General features: G+C 46.6%; 8 protein-coding genes across 8 annotated transcripts; 4 read left to right on the top strand and 4 right to left on the bottom strand.

Moving 5' to 3' along the window:
- Nucleotides 1–246: 246 nt before the first annotated feature.
- On the top strand, nucleotides 247–1,725 carry hUfd1 (predicted protein). The gene is made up of 2 exons (XM_002178454.1): nucleotides 247–446; nucleotides 659–1,725. Exons 1-2 carry the CDS (start codon nucleotides 327–329, stop codon nucleotides 1,694–1,696), a joined length of 1,158 nt encoding a protein of 385 aa, XP_002178490.1. The 5' UTR covers nucleotides 247–326; the 3' UTR covers nucleotides 1,697–1,725.
- Nucleotides 1,704–3,471, bottom strand: PHATRDRAFT_18911 (aspartate--ammonia ligase). The gene is made up of 2 exons (XM_002178179.1): nucleotides 2,925–3,471; nucleotides 1,704–2,820 (listed from the first exon to the last, which is right to left on the bottom strand). Exons 1-2 carry the CDS (start codon nucleotides 3,090–3,092, stop codon nucleotides 1,825–1,827), a joined length of 1,164 nt encoding a protein of 387 aa, XP_002178215.1. The 5' UTR covers nucleotides 3,093–3,471; the 3' UTR covers nucleotides 1,704–1,824.
- Nucleotides 3,472–3,872: 401 nt separating this feature from the next.
- On the top strand, nucleotides 3,873–4,854 carry PHATRDRAFT_44370 (predicted protein; the record flags this gene model as incomplete). The annotated part of the gene is made up of 1 exon (XM_002178453.1): nucleotides 3,873–4,854. Exon 1 carries the CDS (start codon nucleotides 3,919–3,921, stop codon nucleotides 4,852–4,854), a length of 936 nt encoding a protein of 311 aa, XP_002178489.1. The 5' UTR covers nucleotides 3,873–3,918.
- Nucleotides 4,855–5,643: 789 nt separating this feature from the next.
- PHATRDRAFT_44369 (predicted protein) lies at nucleotides 5,644–7,200 on the bottom strand (the record flags this gene model as incomplete). The annotated part of the gene is made up of 2 exons (XM_002178178.1): nucleotides 5,644–6,648; nucleotides 6,844–7,200. The coding sequence occupies 2 exons, from the start codon at nucleotides 7,198–7,200 to the stop codon at nucleotides 5,644–5,646; spliced, it is 1,362 nt and encodes a 453-aa protein (XP_002178214.1).
- A 479-nt stretch (nucleotides 7,201–7,679) lies between these two features.
- On the top strand, nucleotides 7,680–8,515 carry PHATRDRAFT_26035 (predicted protein; the record flags this gene model as incomplete). Its single annotated transcript, XM_002178452.1, has 1 exon — nucleotides 7,680–8,515. A coding segment is annotated over exon 1 (798 nt), but the record flags the coding sequence as incomplete, so codon positions are not given.
- Nucleotides 8,516–9,883: 1,368 nt separating this feature from the next.
- On the bottom strand, nucleotides 9,884–10,387 carry PHATRDRAFT_10774 (predicted protein; the record flags this gene model as incomplete). The annotated part of the gene is made up of 1 exon (XM_002178177.1): nucleotides 9,884–10,387. A coding segment is annotated over one exon (504 nt), but the record flags the coding sequence as incomplete, so codon positions are not given.
- Nucleotides 10,388–12,454: 2,067 nt separating this feature from the next.
- On the top strand, nucleotides 12,455–14,128 carry PHATRDRAFT_26029 (predicted protein). The gene is made up of 2 exons (XM_002178451.1): nucleotides 12,455–12,569; nucleotides 12,659–14,128. The coding sequence occupies exons 1-2, from the start codon at nucleotides 12,522–12,524 to the stop codon at nucleotides 14,045–14,047; spliced, it is 1,437 nt and encodes a 478-aa protein (XP_002178487.1). The 5' UTR covers nucleotides 12,455–12,521; the 3' UTR covers nucleotides 14,048–14,128.
- A 1,398-nt stretch (nucleotides 14,129–15,526) lies between these two features.
- On the bottom strand, nucleotides 15,527–22,363 carry PHATRDRAFT_54229 (formin homology 2 containing protein). The gene is made up of 5 exons (XM_002178176.1): nucleotides 22,040–22,363; nucleotides 21,711–22,002; nucleotides 21,310–21,650; nucleotides 16,116–21,237; nucleotides 15,527–16,052 (listed from the first exon to the last, which is right to left on the bottom strand). The coding sequence occupies exons 1-5, from the start codon at nucleotides 22,265–22,267 to the stop codon at nucleotides 15,637–15,639; spliced, it is 6,399 nt and encodes a 2,132-aa protein (XP_002178212.1). The 5' UTR covers nucleotides 22,268–22,363; the 3' UTR covers nucleotides 15,527–15,636.
- Nucleotides 22,364–22,896: the final 533 nt, after the last annotated feature.

Below are 22,896 nucleotides of genomic sequence, written 5' to 3'. Positions count from 1 at the left end.
CACTGTCAACTAGCTTCTCACACTGTTAGCTGTTACAGTAAGTCCTGTTTGATTAGTGACTCATGTTTTCATTCACATCGCCATTCCCCCAAATGGTCAAGACAGTCCAACGACATAAATAATTCCGTTCCGAGGGTGGTTCCTTCTCCGTAGTTCGTTCCGACTCCCGGCCGTAGTGACACGCGGTAGACCAGATTTCAACGCTCCGCTTGTTCCAGGCCCTTCAACCATTGCAAACGAATAAGTGGTACCTTACCATCACTTCGCTGTTGCACCTCATTTTGACGCCCGTGTGCACGAACGCGACGGCAACTAGAAATCCAAAAATGATGCACGGATGGGGAGGGTTCGGAATGGGAGGCGGCGTCGGTGGCTTTCCGCCACGGAGGTTCGAAGAGCAATACCATTGTTATTCCGTTGCGTACGCGGACAAGGCTGATTTGGAGGTACGTGAGTGTGGGACTGTACTGGACTGTATTATCTCTTCCAATTTGGGATTGTGAGAAGTCAATATTGTGTTATGGCGAGATTCGAGGAGGCACGGAGCGGGACATTGAACCTCACGACACTGGGGGGTATGTATACTTTACGGGAATTGATGGCTACATTTTCGCATTCCTGACACAACAATTCGATTCTTGGCTTTCCCCCAAAACAGAAAGGCGACAAGATTTTATTGCCTCCCTCTGCGTTTGACACGCTAGCGCGTTTGCAGGTTGATTATCCTATGCTGTTTCAACTAACGGCCGGTGATCGTACGACTCACTGCGGGGTCCTGGAGTTCACCGCAGAAGAAGGGTGTGTTTACATTCCTTTCTGGATGATGCAGAATCTGTTGATCGAGGAAGCGGCCTTGGTCACTATAACCAACGTCAGTTTACCTAAGGCAACCTTTGTGAAGCTGCAGCCCCAGTCGGTCGACTTTTTGGAAATTTCCAACCCGCGTGCCGTTTTGGAACACGCGCTTCGCAATTTTTCTTGCGTCACCGCACACGATATCATCCAGATTCCCTACAACAACAAAAACTACCATTTCGAACTGAAGGAAGTTAAACCGAGTCCAGCAGCATGCATTATTGAAACGGACTGTAATGTGGATTTCGATGCGCCAGTAGGGTACAAAGAACCGGAGTACGAGCCCACGTCCGCACAAAGCAGTGCCTGTCCTAGTCCAATGGCATCGTCCGTAGCAACGTCCAAAGTTTCCGACACTGGTGAAGATGACCAAAAACCAGCCGGTGTCCGTATTGTTGATGGGAAAATCATACGCCCAGAGGAGGGCGATTCTCAACAGACGGCTGCTTCGGAAATGCTAGTGGAACGAGCAGGGCAAACGGGAGTGCAAAGAAATTCTGCCATTCCAGAGGCTGCCCCAGAAGTAGACTACTGGGCTTTGGCAGCAGGGGATGGAGCACGACTGGACGGAAAGACCCCAACCGAACTCAAAGATGCCGGGGGAAACAAAATTGACGTTCGTAAACTACGGGCCGAAGCTGCCGCTCGCCGAGCCGCAGATGCTGCCGCGCAATTGTCGGTACCGAGTACTGGGAAAACACTTGCGGGTGTAGAAGTAGAAGCCCAAAATCCAGTAACAGGAAATACTGCGTCGTCACGTAAGAGTCGTGTGGGTTCCAAATTTTCTCGGCTGAAGACGTCCACAACCTCCTTCCAGGGATCGGTAAACTCCTTTAAGTAACATAGTTGAAATTCTTTTGGTAGAGTATTAATGTAATTTAACTTTAAGTGCCGATGCCTCAACCGAGCTCCAATGAAACACACGTATAATGTATTGTTGCAACGTTTGCACTGAAAATGTGACTTTCTTCACTCGACCTTGACGATGCGATCGGGGATCATATCAATCCCTGCTTCAATGGCTTGTTTGTAGTGAGCGTCGTGCCAAAGACCAACCTGTACTTCCCCAATGTGGGCCGTACGTAACAGCAACATCAACGTACGGGAAATTCCGATGCCTCCACCATAAGAGAACGGCACTTCTTCGGCAATGACCGCCTTCATAAAATCCAAATCTTTCTCGTATAGCACCTCGCGATATTCGAGCTGTTTGAGAAGAGCGTCTTTGTCCACCCGAATGCCCATAGAGCTCAACTCGTGGCGGTATTCAGTTAAGGGGTGACGAACTATGATGTCGCCATTTAAATTCCAGTCGTCATAGCCAGGAGATCGTACTTCTTCCGGATCGGAGCCGTCCTTCATGGGCCATCCCATACCGACAATAAAGACCGCTCCATATTTATTCACCGCGGCATTTTCTCGGCCATGGGCGTCTAGTTTCGGATATTCGGCGTGCAGCTCTTCAGATGTGAAGATTGTTATATCTTCAGGCAAACGCCACTGTGCTGTGGGATGGCCTTTCGAAAGGATCTCTGGATATTTTTCCAAGACATAGCTTTCGGCATCCTTTATGATTCTCCAAATGGTTCGCACGAAAGTCACCAGATTTTCAATATTACGCTGTTCTTTAGTGATGCGAATCTCGAAGTCCCATTGGTCGGCAATCGCTGAATGTGTCACATCGCCTTTGTATCCTTTGCGGATTGAGGTTGAGTCGCAATAGATACCTTCACCAACCGCGCAGTCAAGTCTTCCAAGCATCACTCGTTTCCATTTTGCCAACGACTGCACAACTTCACAGTCCATCTCGTAAGGACGTTCTCGGTTTGCAATGTCTGCGTCTACCTTGATACCTCGCGGAATATCTTGATTAGGGATCTTAAACCGAACGGCACTTTTTGACTCGGTGCCATCTAGTTCGTCGTTGACACCGGTTCCTCGTAGAAAAGCAAGGGGCGCCGCATGCTGTTGTGACGAAGCAATTGGGTAGTGCATGAGAAGTGCGAACCATAGAGGGCACCGGTCGATTGTTCATTGCATTTCAACGACATGGGAATTGATTGTCTTACCTTCACAATATTTAGATCCTCTTCGAGACGGGCCTCAAAGAAACGTTTGACGTCGCCTATAGCTCGCTGTAGATCCATTCGACTCAATCGATGGGTTGAGTTGGCATCTCTATTATATAATGGAGGCAAAATCTCCTCTGGCATGTAATTTTCGTTCCTGGCTGTCATAATCGCTCTTCCTTTTGTGAGACAATAGGGAATCTCGTAGGAGATGTGAAGGAACAAACGATCATTTACAATGTGATGGCAGTGTTCGCAAAAGAAATACCACTGATGCTATGCCATCAAAAATTGCTCGCGGTACTCAAGCAGAGAATCAGTGTGCCCTGACTATGTGCTGCAATCTCAACAAAATAGACCATGCCTTTCATCTCTATTCTTCCTCGTCTTTCAACTTGCAGACAAAACCGCAGCTTTTCGTCCTATCCTTTGTTTTTATTTCGCCCTGTACCGTTTGGCAATTGTATTCTTTAATAACTTTGACAGTGAGGTAGCATACAGCTTATTGAAGAACACAAAACGACGATGGAGATCACAGTTGAGGAAAACGATGAACTACGAAGATTATGAGTCTACATTGTACTCTTGGATATTCGTAGGGACTGTGGGGCTGTGATTCGTTGTGTGTGGGACGGAAGCGACTTGTCTTTTAGCAGTAGGCGATTGAACTTCTGGTGAGACGTTGTCCTTACCAGGAGTTTGATCAACACAGCTAACAGTATTTCGAAAAACATCGTGATTTGGAAATGGTTCGATATCGATTCAAATTCAAATAGTTTAATATTGAAGAAGCTCTACATGGAGATTACTGCCATGTTAATCCGTCTCTTTTTTACATGTTAATCATACGACTTTGTGCGTGGTGGAGTGATTGTCAAAGGCCAAGGCGTCGCCTCATCAGTGTCCCTGCAGACTGTAGAACGCCTATTTTCATTCTCTCGAATGACAAAAAATTTACTGTTTTCCTAGCTTTTGATACCAAATATATCTTACAATGAACCTGCGACAACTTTCTGGAATACTTCTTTGCTACTGTTACCATCGTAGTTTTGCCTTTCGATTTTCAGTAGGTAGGAACAACGTGAAGGCATCTGGTGGACCCCCGTCGATTTATCATGATGGCGTTTGGTCGCGTTCAAATCGCGTTTCATTGGAAATCCGCCAGCTCACAAATCGTTTCGACGTTCGATCGACCGCACTTCACGCTTTCGACAAGAGGGAGCATCAAACCAGAGGTGAGTTTGACACAGGGGCGGTTTTGAAGTATGGTGCCGCTTTGGCTATACAGATGACTTTGTTCTTTATCGCATTCACTGGGTTGGATGTTATGGTGGTAAATTTTGGCGTTGAGGTTCCTTTTATTGCCAATTGCTTCCTCTTTTACGTTGCGGCCCTGAAATCCCGTGCCCTCAATCCCCTCGCCAACAACCGTCCACAACCAAAGAATCTAGAAATTGACGGGTTGCAACGCAGGATGCCCACCTGGACTCCCCCAGGGATAGTGTTTCCTATTGTGTGGCTCTTGATCATCGGCCCTATTCGTGCTGTGTCTTCTGCAATGATATACAAAACTACGGGAAGCTACGCTGTCCCTGCTATTCTATCTCTTGCTCTTCATCTCTCGATCGGCGATATTTGGAATACGATCAACAATGTGGAACGACGCTACGGAGTGGCCGTCTTCGGCGTATTGTGCGTTTGGCTATCCAAGGCGTTTGCGGCTTATGAATTTTTCCGTGTCAATCAAATGGCTGGGAAAGTACTCGGGCTCACACTCGTTTGGTTGACTGTTGCGTCTGCTCTCGTTACGCGTACCTGGCAACTCAATCCTGATCCAACAACAGGAAAGGCGCAGCCACTTTTCCCCATTAAAGGGAAAACTAAAACGAAGCTCGCGTGGTTTTCTGATCTGAAGGGAGAGCAAAAATAATAACATCCGCTAGTGTTTAGACTTTTTTGACTTTTTAACAGCTTTCCGTTCTTTTTTCCGCACACTTCCATTTCGGGTAGGTCTTTTGGAGGAATACCTATTGACCTTAGTATGAATATCGCCTTTTTCACATGAATGCATGCACGCCAACGTGCTATAAATACCATCGTTTTGAAGCAAGGAGGCCGAAGCGTTTTCGCCGCACGGAGGTCGAGCTCGAAGAGGTTCGTCTATTGTGTGGCTTTCCGTTAAAATCTCACGCTTAATTTTTTCAGCAATTCTTGCTTGCAACTTCAATTCGTCTTCTTCATGCTGCTTTCTACTATCGACTTCTCGCTTCTTAGCAGCTAAGAAAGCGGCCGCTGCCCCAGAGCTTTCCTGGCTTCTGTTTCTTGTGCACGAAAACCCGGTCAAGTCGAAGCCGTTCGCGAAAAAACCTTCAAAGGTTCCTTTGCCATCCCTCCCCGCTGCATTCCTCAGGCTAGACATAAGAATGGGTGATGCCGCAAAGATGGAATAAGTTTTCCCCCTCAGGTTTTCCCTGACTGACAGCGAGGTTAAACTTCCTCTCCAAATGCCTCTCAAGGATTGTGGTGGCCCCCATGACACTAGAGTATCGGCATGGTCTGGCGTAAGTACGAATGTTAGAACCGAGTTACCGCACTCGTGAACCAAAATAAACAGGTAGCTATACCTGAGATTTCTAGCCATATATCTTACAGGGGAACGTAGCTCTTAACAGTACGAGGGAAATTCTTTTTACATGTTAGCCAGAAAACACATTTTGCGCTAAGCAACATCAGGTTTAGGTACCGGGGCGTTCATCCTCAGCCCAGCGTCGGTCTCGTAAAGCCCGAGAACGCGAGCCCCGTCTGCCCAGTACTGTTTCCCTCCACTTGCGTTATCGCGTCGCTCTCGCAGCTTCTTGATTGCCTGCTTTAGATTGTAAGGAATCTGCTGACAAGAATTGCACAAATGGCTGCCAGCCATATTCTGAGCGGCTTGATAGATGCCGAACAGCTTAGATGGATAGTATACGGCACCTCGGCCTCGTGCCCGAAGAGGAAATGTAGCACAGTGCCGGCAGCGTAGTCCTACTTGCATTGGAACTACAGGTTTTTTCCGTCCTTGTGTGTTGGATTCTACATCCTCCGGTCCAGCCTCAAAAAGCTCAAGCTGATGCCGAATTAAGATCTGGTACTCCGAGAGCTGCTCCGTGTCACAGGCCAAAGAAATTGGAACTCCTTTGTTGATTAATCCCTGCGTAGAAGCAAACCCAGGTGATGTAAACGTAGGGCGAGGTACCATTAGAAACTGTGGCAGGACGTTTTGTGCTGCTTGCATGGGAGTCATGGTAGGCGGGTAAAAAATTGAATTGTTGAACCACTCAGTAGATGGAACATCTTTCTTCTCTCCTTTTGATTTGTTCAGTGTCGCTTTACCAATCGCATCGTTTTTCACTTGCTCGCTTCTTTCGCCATTAACAGTAAGTACAGTTTCTGGTGTTTGTTTGGGAGCATTTGAGCTACTGAGCGCTGCTTGGTAGGGGGGCATGCCGCTCAGGAACATTTGGCTATAATAAGGATTTGGCATCATAACCGTGAAAGGAATTAATGGCGCATTGTACCTAGCCGGAGGGGTGTGCTGAAAAGGTCGAGTAGTTTCGACCGCGTCCATCTTCGGGATGGTGGCGTCCGTCTTTGAATTCTTGGCAGGCTTTCCAGATTCCGGCTTCGCCAAAAAAAGGTTCTCACGATCCGGCCTCAGGCGCTTCTTGCTTTCCTTTGTTGCTTCCTCCGCCATTTGTAATCGTAAGCGTCAAAGCGTACTGGGAAATAACTTATTGAACGGCAAAACTTGGTCAGCGACCTTTCAATTTCGGTGGTTCGATCGGTAGCTCTTCGGCCTTTGCCGAATCTTCTGCTCGTGTCAAGGATAGGTCCGACGTCAATCCAGGTCGCTTATTCCGAGATCAATGGTCGAACTTACTTTTAACAAGATGCCACGACGAATGTATGCGCCCGCTGAAAATAATGGGAATGTATTTTTTCTGTAATGGTGGAGAGTTTCCTTAAAATTTAAGAGTACACATCCATCAACTGTATGACGACCGTCGACGTTTTCCAGCGACGGGCTTCGTTTTGCCGTATAGTGGGCAGCCGCTCGGTGACGCCGAAGCTTGTTTTGTGCAATCGCAATCTCAACGTTTTTGCCGTTGAAAACCTCGAAACCCGGATATGTCCAATAGGGCAGGGCGTCTTCCCTCACCCGTCTGACAGGTGAATGAATCAGGGAGAGCGCTTTTGAAGCGTCCACAAAAAATACAGATTTTGTGCTTGTTTGCATTACTAGGATGAGCATTCTGTCAGCATTATTGATCGGGTCTTTCACTCTAGAATGCACGCATTTTATTGTTGGTTCTATGGCTTTGTTTTCTTGGAGTCGGCAAAGAGGGAAGGGATCCTTTCCGTTTGATTTTGGCAACTTATTGTCATGAGTCATGAGAGATACTTGTAGAGTTGTACAAATAGCATCTTCCGGGACCATCCAAAATTGTCAATTACCACAGATGGAACAGGAGTAAACACGCTCTTTGTCAGTATTATTTCATGATTGCCTTTTTTACTCTAAATGAATAGTTTCTGCGAGCGTGGGGAATCATAGAGCCCCAAAGGCGCGAACTTTTCGATCACAAATTTACGGCTGAAGGCAAGACTTCAGCTTTCTTGGTCGCCAGTCGAAACTTTGTGCTAACTGTAAAATCAATCAAACGGCTTTCCTACACTAGCAGTATCGCTCTGTTGCTTATTGTTTACTTTCCATCATCTCGGCCTAGTTCTTTCAGGGAGATCAGCGAATATCCATGACGAATACGGAGACCATGAAAAATCCTAAGCTAATTCCGATCAATGGAAAGGTACATAAAAAGGTCGATTCAGATTTACTGGGAAAAGCAGTCGCCGCGCTAGTCACGCATCATCAAAAGAAGGTTGACGAATCGGAAAAGCTCTCGTTGATGGGAAACGACACGATAGTCCAAGTACAGATTGGCTTGGAGCTCGCGCCAGTTCGACCTTCTCCCAAGCCTATTCGTGTGATGATTCCTCATCCAATTTTCCAGGTCGGTCAAGAAAACTCTGACGATGACAGTCTGGAAGAACCCGAGATATGTTTGATAGTAAAGGAGGAGTCCAAGTTATGGGTGCAGGACATGATTCGTACTCACTCCGAACACATGAAGCACGTGAAAAAAGTTTTGGGTCTTGAATCTTTGCGTAAGAAGCATGCCCAATTCAGCCAACGCCGTGAGTTGCTTTCAAAATATAATGTGTTCATGGCTGACGACCGTATTTTGCCTATGCTTACGAAGGCACTTGGCAAGGAATTTTTTAAGGCTAAGAAGCTGCCGATTCCAGTTCGACTGACTAGAAAGGAAGCGTTACCATTTGCTATTCGCAATGCGCTGAATGCAACGTACATGTCGCTTTCGGAGGGCACGTGTATAACTGTAAAAGCCGGTAGCACGGCTATGAGTTCCAGTAAATTGGTTCAAAACATTGAAGCTATTACGGAAAATGCGGTGGCAAATCTTCCTCGCAAATGGGCCAACATTCGATCTATTTCTATCAAGACTCCGAATAGCGTCGCCCTTCCTGTGTACAACAAAACACCCGCTGAACTCATTGAAATCACAAGACTTGCCAGGTTATCGTCAGCCTGGAAAGACACTTTGCACGATGACAGGTCCCAAATTAAAAAGGAGGAAGTGCAGAAGAAACGTAAAGATCCAACGAAAAGTTCCCTTGTGCGAGCTCTCAAAAAACAGAAGAAAGATGGAAGCCAGTCCGAAAGAGCGTCTCACACTATTGAGAACGAGGCAGAGCCGGTTCACAAGAAATCCGCCGGACGCGGAAAGGCAACCGATCTCGAATCTGAAACAAAATCCGTTGACGCAGAAAACTCGATCGCTGCGTCGAACACAGAAATCCCGAAATCAGTGGAGACTGAAAAGAAAATAACGAGCGATACGACAAAAATGAAGACTACAAAGTCCACACCAGAAAGGAAATCATTGAAGACGAAGAGCAGAAGCGAAACACAGAAATTTATCGAATCGAAGAAATTTCAAGACTCGAAGAGAGGATACGTATTCCGGCGGGGTAAACTGGGTGTTGGCTATTACATTGATCACAAACCAGTCATTGACAAGAAGGCTTTGGATGCGTTGCTCCGAACGGCAAAGGGATCCGGAAAACGGGGAAGTCCTGGAGGTAGAAAGATAGTGAAGGGAGGAGGAAAGGATCGGCGTAGTCGGAGATAGCTTTATCAATGAATTTCCGTATACCCGTACAGTTCGTAACTTGTTTGGCATAGTTCATTAGCACTGCTGAAGGCCCCAAGACGTAGAAAAAGATAGAAAGCAAACATTTCTTTAGTGACATTAATCATATTTTCTCAGAGTGTTGCCTTTGCGCTGCGCAAACCACTCTTTGAAATTCATAACGATGAAAAGATGAATGTTTCTCTTTTATACAACCTCTCTTGCTTATGCTCGTCAGCAGGCAGAGCTAGGGATGATGTGCAAATTCGTTAAGGCGCGATCAGACACCGTAGAAAATGAGGACATCGCTTTAGAATTTTTTTGGGGTTCAGTCTTTCGAAATGTGTGAGGAAAGTCCCAGATTTAGAAGGTTTGCGCTATGATGAGCTTCTCGTGTACATGAGACCTGGACGGAAGAAGGAGCTGTTGGCTGAATGGACACGGTTTAACTGTAAGGGCAGCGGTAGCCAGACTGAAGTGGAATAAATCAAAAGGGACACCTCACTCGTATGAATTGTTGTCAACTTTTGAATTATCATTTCATTCACAGTCGGTCCGCTTAGTTCTCGATTTCCAACTTTTAGTGACGCACGAAACACGTATCCCTTGCTTCCAACTAGGGATGATTTGGATTCGGTGCAGTCCAAGAAGTAGATACCAGACGCAACGCAAATAAAGAGAGACTTCGGTTTCAATTTCGTTAAGATCTTAGACTGCTTCCAGAACTTTATTGGTTGTAGGGCTCAAGACTTCACATTTGCCTCCCGCAGATTCAATCGCTGCCTGTGCAGACTTTGTGAATCCATGTGCTTGTACAGTAAGATTGCTGGCCACAGCACTCTCACCCTTTCCCAAAACAACCTTGTGGAGCTTAAACTTAGATTTAGTGATGAGGCCGTTTTCCAAAAGCGATTCAAAGCTGACGGTACTTCCCGATTGGGCCTTTTCGAGAGAGTCTGTTGAAATGATGTTATAGATGGTTTTAGTGTGACCCGGTCCAGTGGCACGCCCAACAAACTTAGGAAGTCGGCGGTACAGAGGGGTCTGGCCTCCTTCAAAACCAGAGCGTGTAGGGCGACCAGAACGAGATTTCTGACCACGCATACCGAAACCACAAGTAGCACCTTGTCCGGCAGCAATACCTCGCCCCTTTCTCTTCTTGTTTTGGCGGCTGCCGGGGGCAGGCTTCAAGTTATCGAGAGTGAACTCCGTGTTGTCGAGATCGTTGAGAGTGGTTTCGTCTGCTCCCCGCCGTTTCCAGTCGAAAATCTTCATGTAAAGACTACCCGTACTGCGGGGGACCACCAAACTGCTGCTACGGGGGACGAATGAGCTGTACGCATCTGAAAACAAAAGAAATTCAAAGTTAGAAACCTATCCAACTCGTTCCAAAGAACGACTCAAGCTAGATGTGGAAATTGGCTCAAAGTATGGAAAGGAATGAATAATGGAATCGATATTCGTAGCCTAGTGTCTTCCTACAAAAAATTCCCTGAGATCTCGGTACAAAAGGATACAATAAAAACAGCAGAATGGGAGGACATCATAGCGTGCAAAGTGGATGATGTCACATATCTTGGCCGACTTTCCACCATTTCCAAACGAATCTACCTATTTGCTGATGCTAATTCTCAAAACATACCAGCTTGTCCACTAAGAAGAAAAAGACTGCACAAGGCAAAGGTTGCACTGAAGATCGACGTCGCCATGGTGATTTGGTTTATTGTATCGGTAAAAAAACAGAGCAACCGGGATTTTCATGACCGCCAGGGGGCTGTTTGTGGCGATGGCTGCTCCGTTCTACTGATGGCACTGACGCACAGTATTCAGATGGAAGGGGGGCAGACGCTCGTCCGGGACCGTTCATTACCGATGCTTTGTTCTTACTTAAGTTTCCTTGACAGATTTTGGCCAATCATAGTATTCTCCCAGCTTTCTCACATTCTTATTGGTCGACAAATAAGTGGGATTGGACCAGTTCGACCAAAAGAATGGCTAGAATTAGCCGTGTCCTCCTTCCATTTATCTCGCTAAAAATAGCTACAGTATGGTTTTATGGGCTATGCCATAGTTAGCATACCATGTCCCACACATGAGCTTTTGACCAACTAGCCTCGCTAGCACGAGTTGGAGTTTTGTAGCTAACAACAAATATTTTGCCAACCATTTTGGCAATTTATTCCTTGCCCTCCCCAATCCTGTATTGACGAAATTTTTACTCAGGGTTTGTGTTATGCACACTCGTTTGCGTTGAGTGAAAAAGTCGTGAATAATTGTATCCACAGTCAATAGACTACAAACAATGCATGCATTGTCCATAACTGCTAAGTAGTTACGTATTGTTGTTGGAAATCAAACTCGCTTCATTAAAGATAGATCCAGCCCTTTTCGTCAACGTCAGGTCCTCTGTATAAAAAATAAAAGGGCAGCAATGCACGACGTAGCGAACTGACAGCGAGTCCAATCCACTCGCAGTCAAAAAACCAAATACGTGAGTGAATTCTCCCACACATGACCTCAAGATATGTATTAGATGCTCCTGTCCCCAGCAGAATTGAAACCAAGTTTGCAAAAAAGTATGTTTAGAGTGCGCGTTCGACAACAAACCTTGCATTGGCAAATATACTTCATTTGCCCATACCTAAGGACAGTCAGTACAGTATTTTTGTAAAATCAATGCCTCGTTGACAGAGAGAGAGAGTCATGAGAACTACGTTTTCATTTTAGAAACATTAAGTAACAAGAAATAGTGACCAATTTTCCACCCTCAGGATAAAACGGACTTTAAAAAAGCCAAGAAAGCTTTTTCTTCAATTACTAAAATAGTTCAAAAGGTTTTCTGAAAGGGATATGTCGGCGAAACATCCGCTTCTGAGGGCTCGAAAGGGCTTTTCTTTTCGTGTCACTCGGTGCTTCATGCGTTCGTTGTTTGCCTGTTTCCGTTGATTACGTTCTACCCACGTCGCTCTTCTGGAGACTTCTTAATTCCGGAACTTTGTAAAGTCCGGAAGCCTAGAGCGCCACGCAGAAGGGAATCTCAAATCCGGGTTAGTGCTTATTGATCTTCATTAGCGCAAGCTCACGCGTCCGAAGGGGCTTTTCCCAAATTCTCACCGTCAGCGTTTGCTGGTGTCCGAACTCCGGCATTTTGGTCTACCGAGAGTCGTCGAACCGGCAGGTCTGCCGATCCAGCATTACGAGCGCAATTCTGGGCCCGAAGTTTGGATCCTTTTTACACTTGCTCACTTCGCCATCATCTGCTCACAATTTTTCGACAGCCCAACTTGTTGACCTTCGAAACAAACAAAACCAACGCTTTATACCAACAACACCTGACAACACAAATATGTCCGATATCGACGATAAGCCCACCCCAGTTGAGTCTGGTGAACCCGTAAGTAAAATGATTCCTTGGTTCCTTCGTCGAAACGAGTGTGTCAAGACCTCACTGTCAATTTTTCTCTTATTTTTTGCTTTCTCCAGTCTGAGTGGAAGAAGTACAGCTCCTACCATATCAAGACTGATCCTGACCAGGATGATAAGGCTAGCGAGATCAGACTTTGTAGCTTTGCTCGGCCCCACATGCGGGCCTTCCATTGCGCATGGTGGTGCTTTTTCATCGCCTTTTTCATCTGGTTTGCCATTGCGCCTTTGCTTTCCGAAATCCGTGACGATATTGGCATCACGAAACAAGACGTTTGGACCTCCTCCATTGTCGGTGTTGGTGGCACTATTTTGATGCGTTTCGTCATGGGACCCATGTGCGACAAGTACGGTGCCCGTGTCCTTTTCATGCTCATTCTCTGTTTCGCCTCCATTCCCACGGCGTGCACAGGGTTCGTCAACAGCGCTACCGGTCTCGCCATCCTCCGACTTTTTATTGGAGTCGCGGGAGCTACCTTCGTTCCCTGCCAGTACTGGTCGAGCCGAATGTTCACAAAGGAGGTTGTTGGAACCGCAAACGCCTTGTGTGGCGGATGGGGTAACCTCGGAGGTGGCGTCACACAGCTTGTCATGGGATCAGCCCTTTTCCCTCTCTTTAAAGTCTTTTTCGACGGAGATTCCGAAAAGGCCTGGAGAACGGTTTGCGTGGTCCCGGCTATTGTTGCCATGGCTTCTGGTATCATGGTCTATCGAATCAGTGATGATGCTCCCAAGGGAAATTACGACGAGATGAAGAAACACGGTACCATGCCGGAGGTTTCTGCAGCTGCTTCTTTCCGTTCCGGAGCATTGAATTTGAATACATGGGTTCTGTTCATCCAGTACGCGTGCTGCTTTGGAGTCGAATTGACCATGAATAACGCCGCCGCCCTTTATTTCAAGGATGAATTTGGTCAGTCAACCGAATCGGCTGCCGCCATTGCCTCGATTTTTGGATGGATGAACCTTTTCGCTCGTGGCCTCGGAGGCTTTGCCAGTGACAAGGCTAATGCCAAGATGGGAATGCGCGGCCGTATTTGGGTACAGACGATCTTTCTTGCTCTCGAAGGAGCTCTTGTTCTCGTTTTCGCGCAGACGGGATCACTTGGAGCTGCCATTGCTGTCATGGTGTTCTTTTCGTTGAACGTACAAGCTGCTGAAGGTGCCACCTACGGAATTGTCCCTTATGTCGACCCCGCGTCCACCGGATCCATCTCGGGTATCGTCGGTGCTGGAGGAAACACCGGTGCGGTCTGCTTCGGTCTCGGATTCCGTCAACTTAGCTACGAAAAGGCATTCAATATCATGGGATATTCAATTCTTGCGTCAGCATTGATGTCGGTCTTCATTAATATCAAGGGACATGCCGGCCTCTTTTGGGGCAAGGACGATGTCGTGCAAAAGGCGACCCTCACTGTCCCTGCGCAGGAAGAAGAAATTGAAGCCTGAGCTTGAAGAGGCATGCCCAAAGGGGATTCTGATTGTCAATTTTGATATAAAAATTTTCGTAAAACTTTTGTTACTTTTTGAGCTCACATTACTGATAGGATCATCAAGGCATATGTACATCAGCCTCGATAGCAAATGGTACTATAAACCACCATTTGACAGAATATAGCGTTGCAAATCATGTAAGTCTGGTCGGAAGTCGGCAGATGTAGAGCTTTTTAAATGAAGGGAAACTTCTCTTTGAAATGAAACCTTGAAAGCAGCTGGTTTGCTATCCGTCGGTATTCTGGTCGTTGCGTTAAAGATGGCGCGCAAGTGTTCCAGAAACCACTGGTCTGTAGACGAGGTCATGCTACTTGCGCCTGCACTCACAGGACGGGGCGGTGCTCCTGCCAGGCCACTTTGGCTGGGGGCTGCTGCTCCGCGAGGCGCAGTTTCCGGCGAACAGTGATGATCTATCGGCCCTCTATCATTTTGTTCTGGTCCGTGTTGAACTATAGAAGCAGCGTGCAGTGAAACATTTGAAGCAAAACTCTGCCCAAAGTTGTTTGGAAAATTCATCTTCGACGAATTTTGCTGAAGCAACGCGACTTTTAGTAGCGAGAGTACCTGTTGGAGGTTTCTGTCCACTGGAAATAATGTGTCGGTGAGTCATCGTCTGAGGATGATTCCGCTGCTCCCTGGTGAGGTCGACAATCATCTCTATTTGACAGTAACGGTGAAGCAGGCATGACCGTGGTGGTCTATGGTTCAACGTGAAGATCGAACTTTGCAACAATGGGCGGGCGTAGGCAAGCGCGAATAAGTGATTTGTATGGAAATGGGCAATGCACTAGAATCGTAATCCAACAATATTCGTTAACCTGCTCGCTGTACCGTACCAGCAATACTATCACATGACACGACAGATTGATGACAACTTATCGTCTCTGTTTCTCATTCGCGCTGATGCGTTTATAGGGCAGACAACGCAAAAGTAGGCCTGGAAATGACGGAATTGTCTCCTCAACGAAGCCTTTGTTCCTCTACTCAAAACATTGGCTCAAAGTCGAAGTCGATGAGCGATGAGGAATCAATAGTATATAAATATAGACACTTTGGTCACTGTGAACCCTTTCTGACGAAACGAAACTGTGTGTGTTCATTTACAACCGTAAGTAGTATCAGGGAGTGCAATAGTATTTCTAATAGTAAAAACATCTATAGAATGCACGCATGCACAGCCAAATAGAAAGGTTGGAACTAACTGTAAGATAGCTTGCGTGGGTTGAGAAATAAAATAACGCTCTCTGGAGGCAAAACCATCCAATATAAAAATGGACATACTTGTAAGCTAACGAGATACGAGGGAGGGAAATAAGATACCGCTGGCTAGTCCTATAGCCAAACAGACGGTAGAATACAGGCTCAGTCAGCAGGCCGACCAATTCATAGGCACACGTCCTCGACGTCTTCAGCGTGCTATATACGGCCTACCGTCAATTCCAATGGTGTTTATTATTTACTTCGCAACAGTGCGTGTTTCGAGAAAAAGTAAAAACCGAATAAGTATCCGAGAGTCCAATAACAAGTACACAGAGAGACAAAGACTAGGCATGCTTTCCTCGTTTCTCTTTCCTTTTCAAACGTGCCATTCTTGCGAAAGTAGACTGATATTTTCCATCACTTGAATTACCTTCCCCCGTTTCCGGTGAAGAATTCGATATCTTCGACAGAGCATTTTCCGGGGAAGCTTCAACTGGAGACGCACATAATCCTTCTAGCGTCTTGGTATTGAAATGCGACAGCCTTCCCTCAGTATAGCCCATTGTTGAGGGCGGATTCTTGATTTCGAGATTTTGGAGTGGATGACTTCCTTTCGTCTTTTCCGCCCGCTTTGCGCGTGCCAGCAATGCAATACTGGTACTTTCTTTCTCTCCAAAGTGGGAAGCAGATGTGATTCTAACCTTGGGAAAATTGCCGCTCAACTCGGCATCGTGATCCGCAGCACTTGCCAGCCCCTGTACTGTTTGGTTGAGAGTGCGTTCTCTTTTCGGCATACATGCATTGAAAGGCTCACGTGGCTCACATGTACGGCTTTGCGCCGGTGAATGTGAATCGCTGGTCACAGCAAGGGCTTCTTTCATCGGTTGACGACTTCCTTCCAGAGACTGTCGATCATTGAGACGTCGGACAAGGGTGCGATCCGGGAGGGGCGAAAGGTTGCTACCTATTTTGTCCGGCTTCAAAGCCTTTGTTTCGGCAGAGCGCTCCGGTGCTTTGCAACAATTCGTATCTTTGAACTTCATGCTCAACACAAGTTCTCTTGCTTTGAAGGGATCTTCAAGACTTTGGAAACAAGGAGCGGGCCGTGGATGTTTTTGCCTCAGAGGATTTGTTAAATTCGTCTTAACTTCACCATCCTTCGGCGCATCATCGTGTCCAATTTTGGCGTCGGAACGGTGAGGTTGGTCACTTGATTCGATCGGTCTGCGATTTGCATCACAAAGTGATTCCTCTTTGTCTGACACTGTCTTTCCAGGGCCACAACCGGTGCCATCGCGATGTTTGACCTCTTCTTCAGCAATCCGGTGCCCTCCTGATATAGAGGCTGTCATGTTGACTTGGGACTGCAACGAGCCCTCTCCTGTGCGTTTGTCTACGGTAGACTCAAGGACAGTCACGGAGCTTGGTGTAGCAATAGGCGAAGCAGAATTAGTTGTTGTACTTGTGCTGTCCAAGACGACTTCAGCTGCGGGGACATGTATATTCACAAAGTCGTCTTGTTTTTCTGGACTTGTTTGGCTGGTAAGGTGTATTGAATCCCCGTGATTATCGGACGCTACTTCTTTTAAAGTGCTTGACTGATCAACAATCAGTGTCTGCTGTAGTCGATTCAAAGCAGCTCCTGCTTTTAACGATTTAGAAGTTTCTTCGTCACATCCATGTTCGGCCCCATTGTTGTTCGTGTTCAACGTCGATTGCACTTCCAGAGACTCGCTATCTTTTACTCTTCCTTCGCGCATTCGAATGGCAGTTAGCAAATCGATTTTTCGGCGGGATGATGTTGGTGAAGCGAACATGACCTGTCGCTCTTCCTTTTCGTAAATTGCTTTCAATGCTGTGCTAGGATTGGGATAGATGCGGCCTTTCTTGAAATCGTCTTTTGCTCTGTCCGAGGCTTCCTTCAACATTTTATTCACCAGAAGAATCAAGGACTTCCCGTCATCTTTTTGACTCGAAACTGAATTTGTCTGTTCAGTTGTGAAGCTTCTCGGGGACAGACGATCTTCATCTCTCTTCAGTCGTCGGGCTTCGCTTGCTTTGAGCTTGTCGTGTTTAGCGAGCGCAGCGTCTATGCTTGTTGCGAATTGAGCGAGAATACCGAGGAGCGGGCATGCCGCTCCAACACCCCCACTTTCTCCGCAATACTTAGAAAGCTCTCCGCAAGCTTGAAAGGCATCCTCTCGTTCACCTTCTAGAGAATCAAAAATAACATTACCTTCTCCGATGAATCTCTCGAGTCTGTTTATTCCTCCGTGGATGTCGTGAGAAACGCTGTCTTTGTCGCAACCTTCAGAAAGGTCAGTCGATAAGCTCGCCTCGCCATTGATTTTAGATTTTTTTTCGGATGACTTCGATACTGCAGCTAGGAATTCTTCGCGTTTAGAGAATACGGCATGCTCAGTCCGCTTTAAATCACTACACTGGCCAGATTTTTTTCCTTCGATGGTAGAGCTAGTAATTTCATCTCTGAGGGCGGCGAGTTCTGTCGAGCACACGTCCAGTGCCTGTCGGATATTTTTCACGTCATTACTCATATCCGACATGAGCATTCGACTCGCCATGTGGCAATCAGAAATATCGGAAGATAAATTCAGCGTTCCCCTACTTCCTTTGGCAACAAAAACGGTCACGAGAAAATCTAAAACAGTCGTCCGTCCATCGGAACTCTTTGTCTGCGTAAGTCGAAGCAGTGAATCAAATTTGAAACCAGCAGCTCCTCCTGTGCGCGTCCCTTCGTTCATGATATTTCCTACGCGCAAGACCATTTCGAGTAACGCTTCGAGCTTTTCACTTTCCATCACTTGACGGCAGGCCCGAGCGAGAAGGCGAAAGTTCTCGCATAAGGCTAGAATTTCAGATCGCAATGTTTCCATAGATTGCAATACCTGAACTTTGGTTTCTATTCTCCTTATCTGCGCCGTCGCTCTGAACCATCGTTCGGCTGGGACAAGGCGATCATCTGTTCCCTTGTACGCCAAAATTGTCTGGACTTCTGAAATGGTTGGCAATAGATCACGTAGGAAGAGTATCCGGTCCCCGCGAATTTTCCTTAGAGGATCCAGGAGGGCAATGGTCTCCGCTAGCTCCAAAAAGGAGAAGTCTTTGAATGCTTTCAGACTAATGGCCACATTGTTGGAGCGAGTAACTTCAAGAAGCATTGCTTTTCCTTGAGCGCTGGAGCTCTCGTCAACGCTGCCTTCTTTGACGGATGTGTTTGCGGTCTTCTTTTGAAAGAGATGAATTAGTTGAAAAATGTCACTCCCTTCGGGTTGAGGAAGCTCATCTTTACGCCTCTTTCTTGCTGCCCAAACGCTATTGTCTAAGGCTGTACCAGAGAGCGGGGTCCAATGAAGGGAGACAAGCTTAGTTCCAGTCTTCGACTGGCTATCAGTATCCTTTTCCCCCGGATTGCATTTGGAAGTGACATTACCCAATACAGCTTTTATTACGTTTGCGCTGGCCCCTTCCTTTTCCATTCGATCCAAAATTGCAGCCTTCGGAATCTGCAATTTGAGAAGCCTTTTGTACTGGAGGACAACAGCCTCTTCATCTGAGGTGAGACTGGATGATGGGACTTTTCGATGGTCCGGAAGGTTGGCAGATGTATCTTTGGATGTACACGAATCATCTTGCAGAACAGAATCGACGATTTTCTTGTCTATCTGGTCCTTCGTCATACGATGCCGAACACCTTCTTTCGGAACTTTGAGACGTACCATTTCTCGATATTTCTCGGCTATTTTCTCTTCTTCAATCGACAAGTTCAGCCTTGGAGCTTCAACTTTCTCTTTCTCATTTTGAGAGAAAACAGCGGCAATGATCTTGTTATTCACTTGGTCCTGCCTCATCTTGTGCCGAACTGCTTCTGGTGCGATGGAAATTTTCAACATCTTTTGATATTTCAGTACCAGTACAGCTTCCTCGGATGACAAGGCAAGGTCATCGTTTATTTTGTTATATACCGCCCCTCCTGTTCCCAGGACAAGATCAATGATTCGAGGACTGATTTCGTCTTTAATCATTTTGTGCCGGACTGCCTCTGCTGGGATTCTCAGTCTAATCATTTTTTTGTACGGGGCTGCAATTTCCGATTCGTCCGAAACTTGCGCAACGGAACATGTCATTGTTGAGACTGGGCTAGAAGGTAGATCAGGTGCATTGACTACATTGACAGGCATGTCCACAGCCTCCCGCATAATTTTTGTGACAATTTTGCTGTCAACTCCGTCCTTTAACAAACTGCTTTTCACCTCATTAAGTGGCACTTTGAGTTCAAGCATCATTAGATACTTTTTCGCTATTTCTTCTTCTTTGGGTGTCAATGTTGAAGATAGTGTTTTGGCTTCGCTACCTCTGCGAGATAGGCTAGTATCAAACGCATTCTCGGCAGGCTGCGTGCGCCGAAGAAGACGAAACATTTCAAGAAGGGTTTGCTCCTCATCGTTCAGCGATGCAACCCGATCCGTCGTACTGGAGTCATCGATTTCTGCGTCATCAGACTGCAAGGATGCCGAAACCATTGGATCTGTTTTACTTAATGGAACCACCGCATTCATGTTGTAAAACGTGTTGGCGAACTTCAGGCAGTCTTCTGAAGAAATGAAATCAAGCACTTTTCGAGATGAACCCTTAAAACAAAGAAGTGCTACCTTTTGCAATGCCATGTCAAGTGTTAAGGATTCCACTTTTTCTCGAGCTAGCTTCCACAACACTGAGGCCCTCGAATCGCCGACCGGAGATTCTACTAACATTATCATCTTCTTACCAACAATAACGCGACGCTCCACTTCCAACGATGAATTAGTCGTTTGCTTTACTTTGAAGACTGTGGCTTCGTCAATCTTGTCGCCAGAAGCTTGTCCAATAGGACCGGTAGATAGCTTTGTAACTCGGGGGTGAGCATCTTCCGGCTTCGGACCTGTCAGTACTTGAGCTGAATGTGGTATAGGAGTTGGTTGCAATAGCTGCCTTTGCTCGGGTCGAGGTTTTTCACAGCGCTCGATGCCATCCATAAGCGGTTGCTTGTAAACGACAGCAGTAGGAGTTTGGACAAAAATTGGTTTCTTTTCCGTACCCGTATCCGTGCTTTGTAGCTTGTCAAAATCCTCTGTATCAATTGGCTTTTGCGAAGTTCCTGAATTAACTTGCGGAATGCTGTCGAAATCAGCGCTGTTCGTCGCGCGGACGTCGTCTCCCAACTTACTGAAGTTGACCACGGGACGTAGCTTCATGTTCGCCCAAACAGGTGTCGAAGCTTTGATGCTGTCGAGCTCGCTGTTATACGATACTTGATCTAAGGATCTCAGCCGTACATCTGACCAGATGATTGAGCCATTGGCATCTGAAGGGGGAGAAGGTCTGAGTTCGAACTGGTCGAGTGATACTATCGAGCTGTTACTAGCTCTATTCTCACTCCCGGTGACTGTTTCTGAAGGTGCTTCTTTGGCGCCAGCACAGTTATCTTTTTCTTTCGCTGTGTGGTACTTAGCAGACTCAAGATCATCATGTTGCTGGTTTGAACTTCCTGACGCTCCTTTATCCGTGTGATACTTTCGGAGACTTTCAGAGAGCTCTATTTGAGAAAATTCGAGGGCCGTCGACAGCGACGACCGCATTTGCAAAACTGCGTCGTTTTCCAAAGCGCTGTTCTCCGAACTTGAGGATGCTGATGATTCAATATTTGAAACGGCTTGTCGTTGGTTTGCCGGGTACGAGCGATTTATACGCTCTTTTGAAAGACGCCTGTCGTTTATGAGCTGCGTTTTGGAATTGCACTCTGCTTCGCCATATTTCTTCAGGTGCAAGTTCAATACTGATAAATTCTTGCGGGTCCGTTCATCAAATTCACACGGCCTATCAATATGCATGATACCCTCGTCCGGAGGATCACCCCCCGTCATGAGAGCTGAGAAGCTTCTCCAGAGCTGTAGCAACAATATTAGCATCACATAAAATACAGAGAAAGATTAAGTAAATCTCAAAAATGCCAAACGTACCTGCCAGTGCTTCCCAGAGACCTCTCCTCGAAGCTGTTTAATAAAGTGTTCATATCCTTCCAACCCATCGTCATCATCACTCATAACGAGAGGCCGCTCGATTGCGCTCACCTTCAAGTCACAAGGATGCATCTTAAAGGGCTTCTGACGCAATTTTTCATGAATACGATATTTCAAGCCCTCGTCTACCTGTCTACTGCGTTTGGGTGCAACCGTATTGTCTACGGGCGACGTGTACTTGCAGGCTTCACGTGCTTCCTGTCTCTCACTCCTATTCGTCTCGGTAGTTTTTGCCCGATCTTTATCCATCATCGTTTTCGACGGCAAGCCACGATCTGGATCTAGAAATGCAATGTTAGTAGCAAGCTGGGCAGTATCTCTCACTTGTTCGCGAAACTGACTATTCTCCGAGCTCGCACCAGTGCTTGTCGACTTTGATTTCTTGACCACAACCTTCGCTAGCATTCTACGAAGTAATGCTTTTCCGCTCGGGTCGGAATCTGCGCTTGTTGTGCTACTTTTTTTCAAGGCTCGTTGCTGCAGCAGCGGTCTTAAATAGGCAGCGCGTCCCTGTTCATCAGCCAACGGTTGTCTTCTATGAGCGGCAGCCGCACTAAAGCGGGAAATAGGATTAGGCGTCCGCATAGGACCGTGGGCGCGGGGTTTGACAGCAGACGTCCCAAAGTCGTTATCCTTTGTCGGAACAGGCTCTTTCATGAGCTCGACTGACTGATTTTGGCTTGTGCTGCTGCTGGCTCATATTGGATCGAGAGACAAAGGGCTGCTTTTCGTTGATGACCGACGGATCACGTTGCTGGCGAGATTTCAAGAGGCCTAATTGACGGGCGTTCAGCGAGAAGGATGGCTCATTATCGGGTGGATCGAGGTAGTTTTTAGCCAGATTGACTGCCTCGTTGGTCCCGTCGGGATCCATCGGTATTCGTTGACGGTATGACATGGCTGAGATAGGGTGGGTATCCAGCAAATCGGAGTTGTCGTTAAGGAGTGAAAATCGCTTCCACGCACGCTAGCTTTTCCAAACAAGGTGGGCTCAATGGCAACTCCTCTGAGAATTATATCTCTAAACAGAAGTTTTGGGAGTCAACTCGATGCCTTTGTAGAGGTGCCGTTGAGTGCTACAACGACCGACAAGGTTGCGCGTAAAAAAGAGAAAAGGGAAAGCAAAAAGTGGAAAGGGGATCTGCGCCGGCAAAGGTAGCTTACATTAAACATTGGAAATGTAGGAAATCTTTATGATATACAAATTTGTACATATGTATTGTAAACAGTCGAATATTTTAATCTCTCACATTATTCTGAATCCTCACCAGCCGTTTGATTTGACATTATCTCACGGCGCAAGAGGCGTTATGGATAGGACAATCTAAACGACATGAAGTATTTATTGGGCATTTGTGCCGGCACACGTTGGGACGTGTTGCTCCCAATCACGAACACTTTTGCTTTCTTTTTTGACCAAGAGAGTTAGGAAGTCGAATACACCGACTGATGATATTGGCATATAATCTTGACCGAGAGTGACTGTGCAATGCTTGCAACATCTTCACAGGTTTGTCTTCGGAACGT

This window comes from Phaeodactylum tricornutum, chromosome 4, assembly GCF_000150955.2.
Source record: "Phaeodactylum tricornutum CCAP 1055/1 chromosome 4, whole genome shotgun sequence".
In the NCBI taxonomy this organism is placed as follows: Eukaryota; Bacillariophyta; class Bacillariophyceae; order Surirellales; family Neidiaceae; genus Phaeodactylum; species Phaeodactylum tricornutum.
This window is presented reverse-complemented; position numbering and strand designations above follow the sequence as displayed.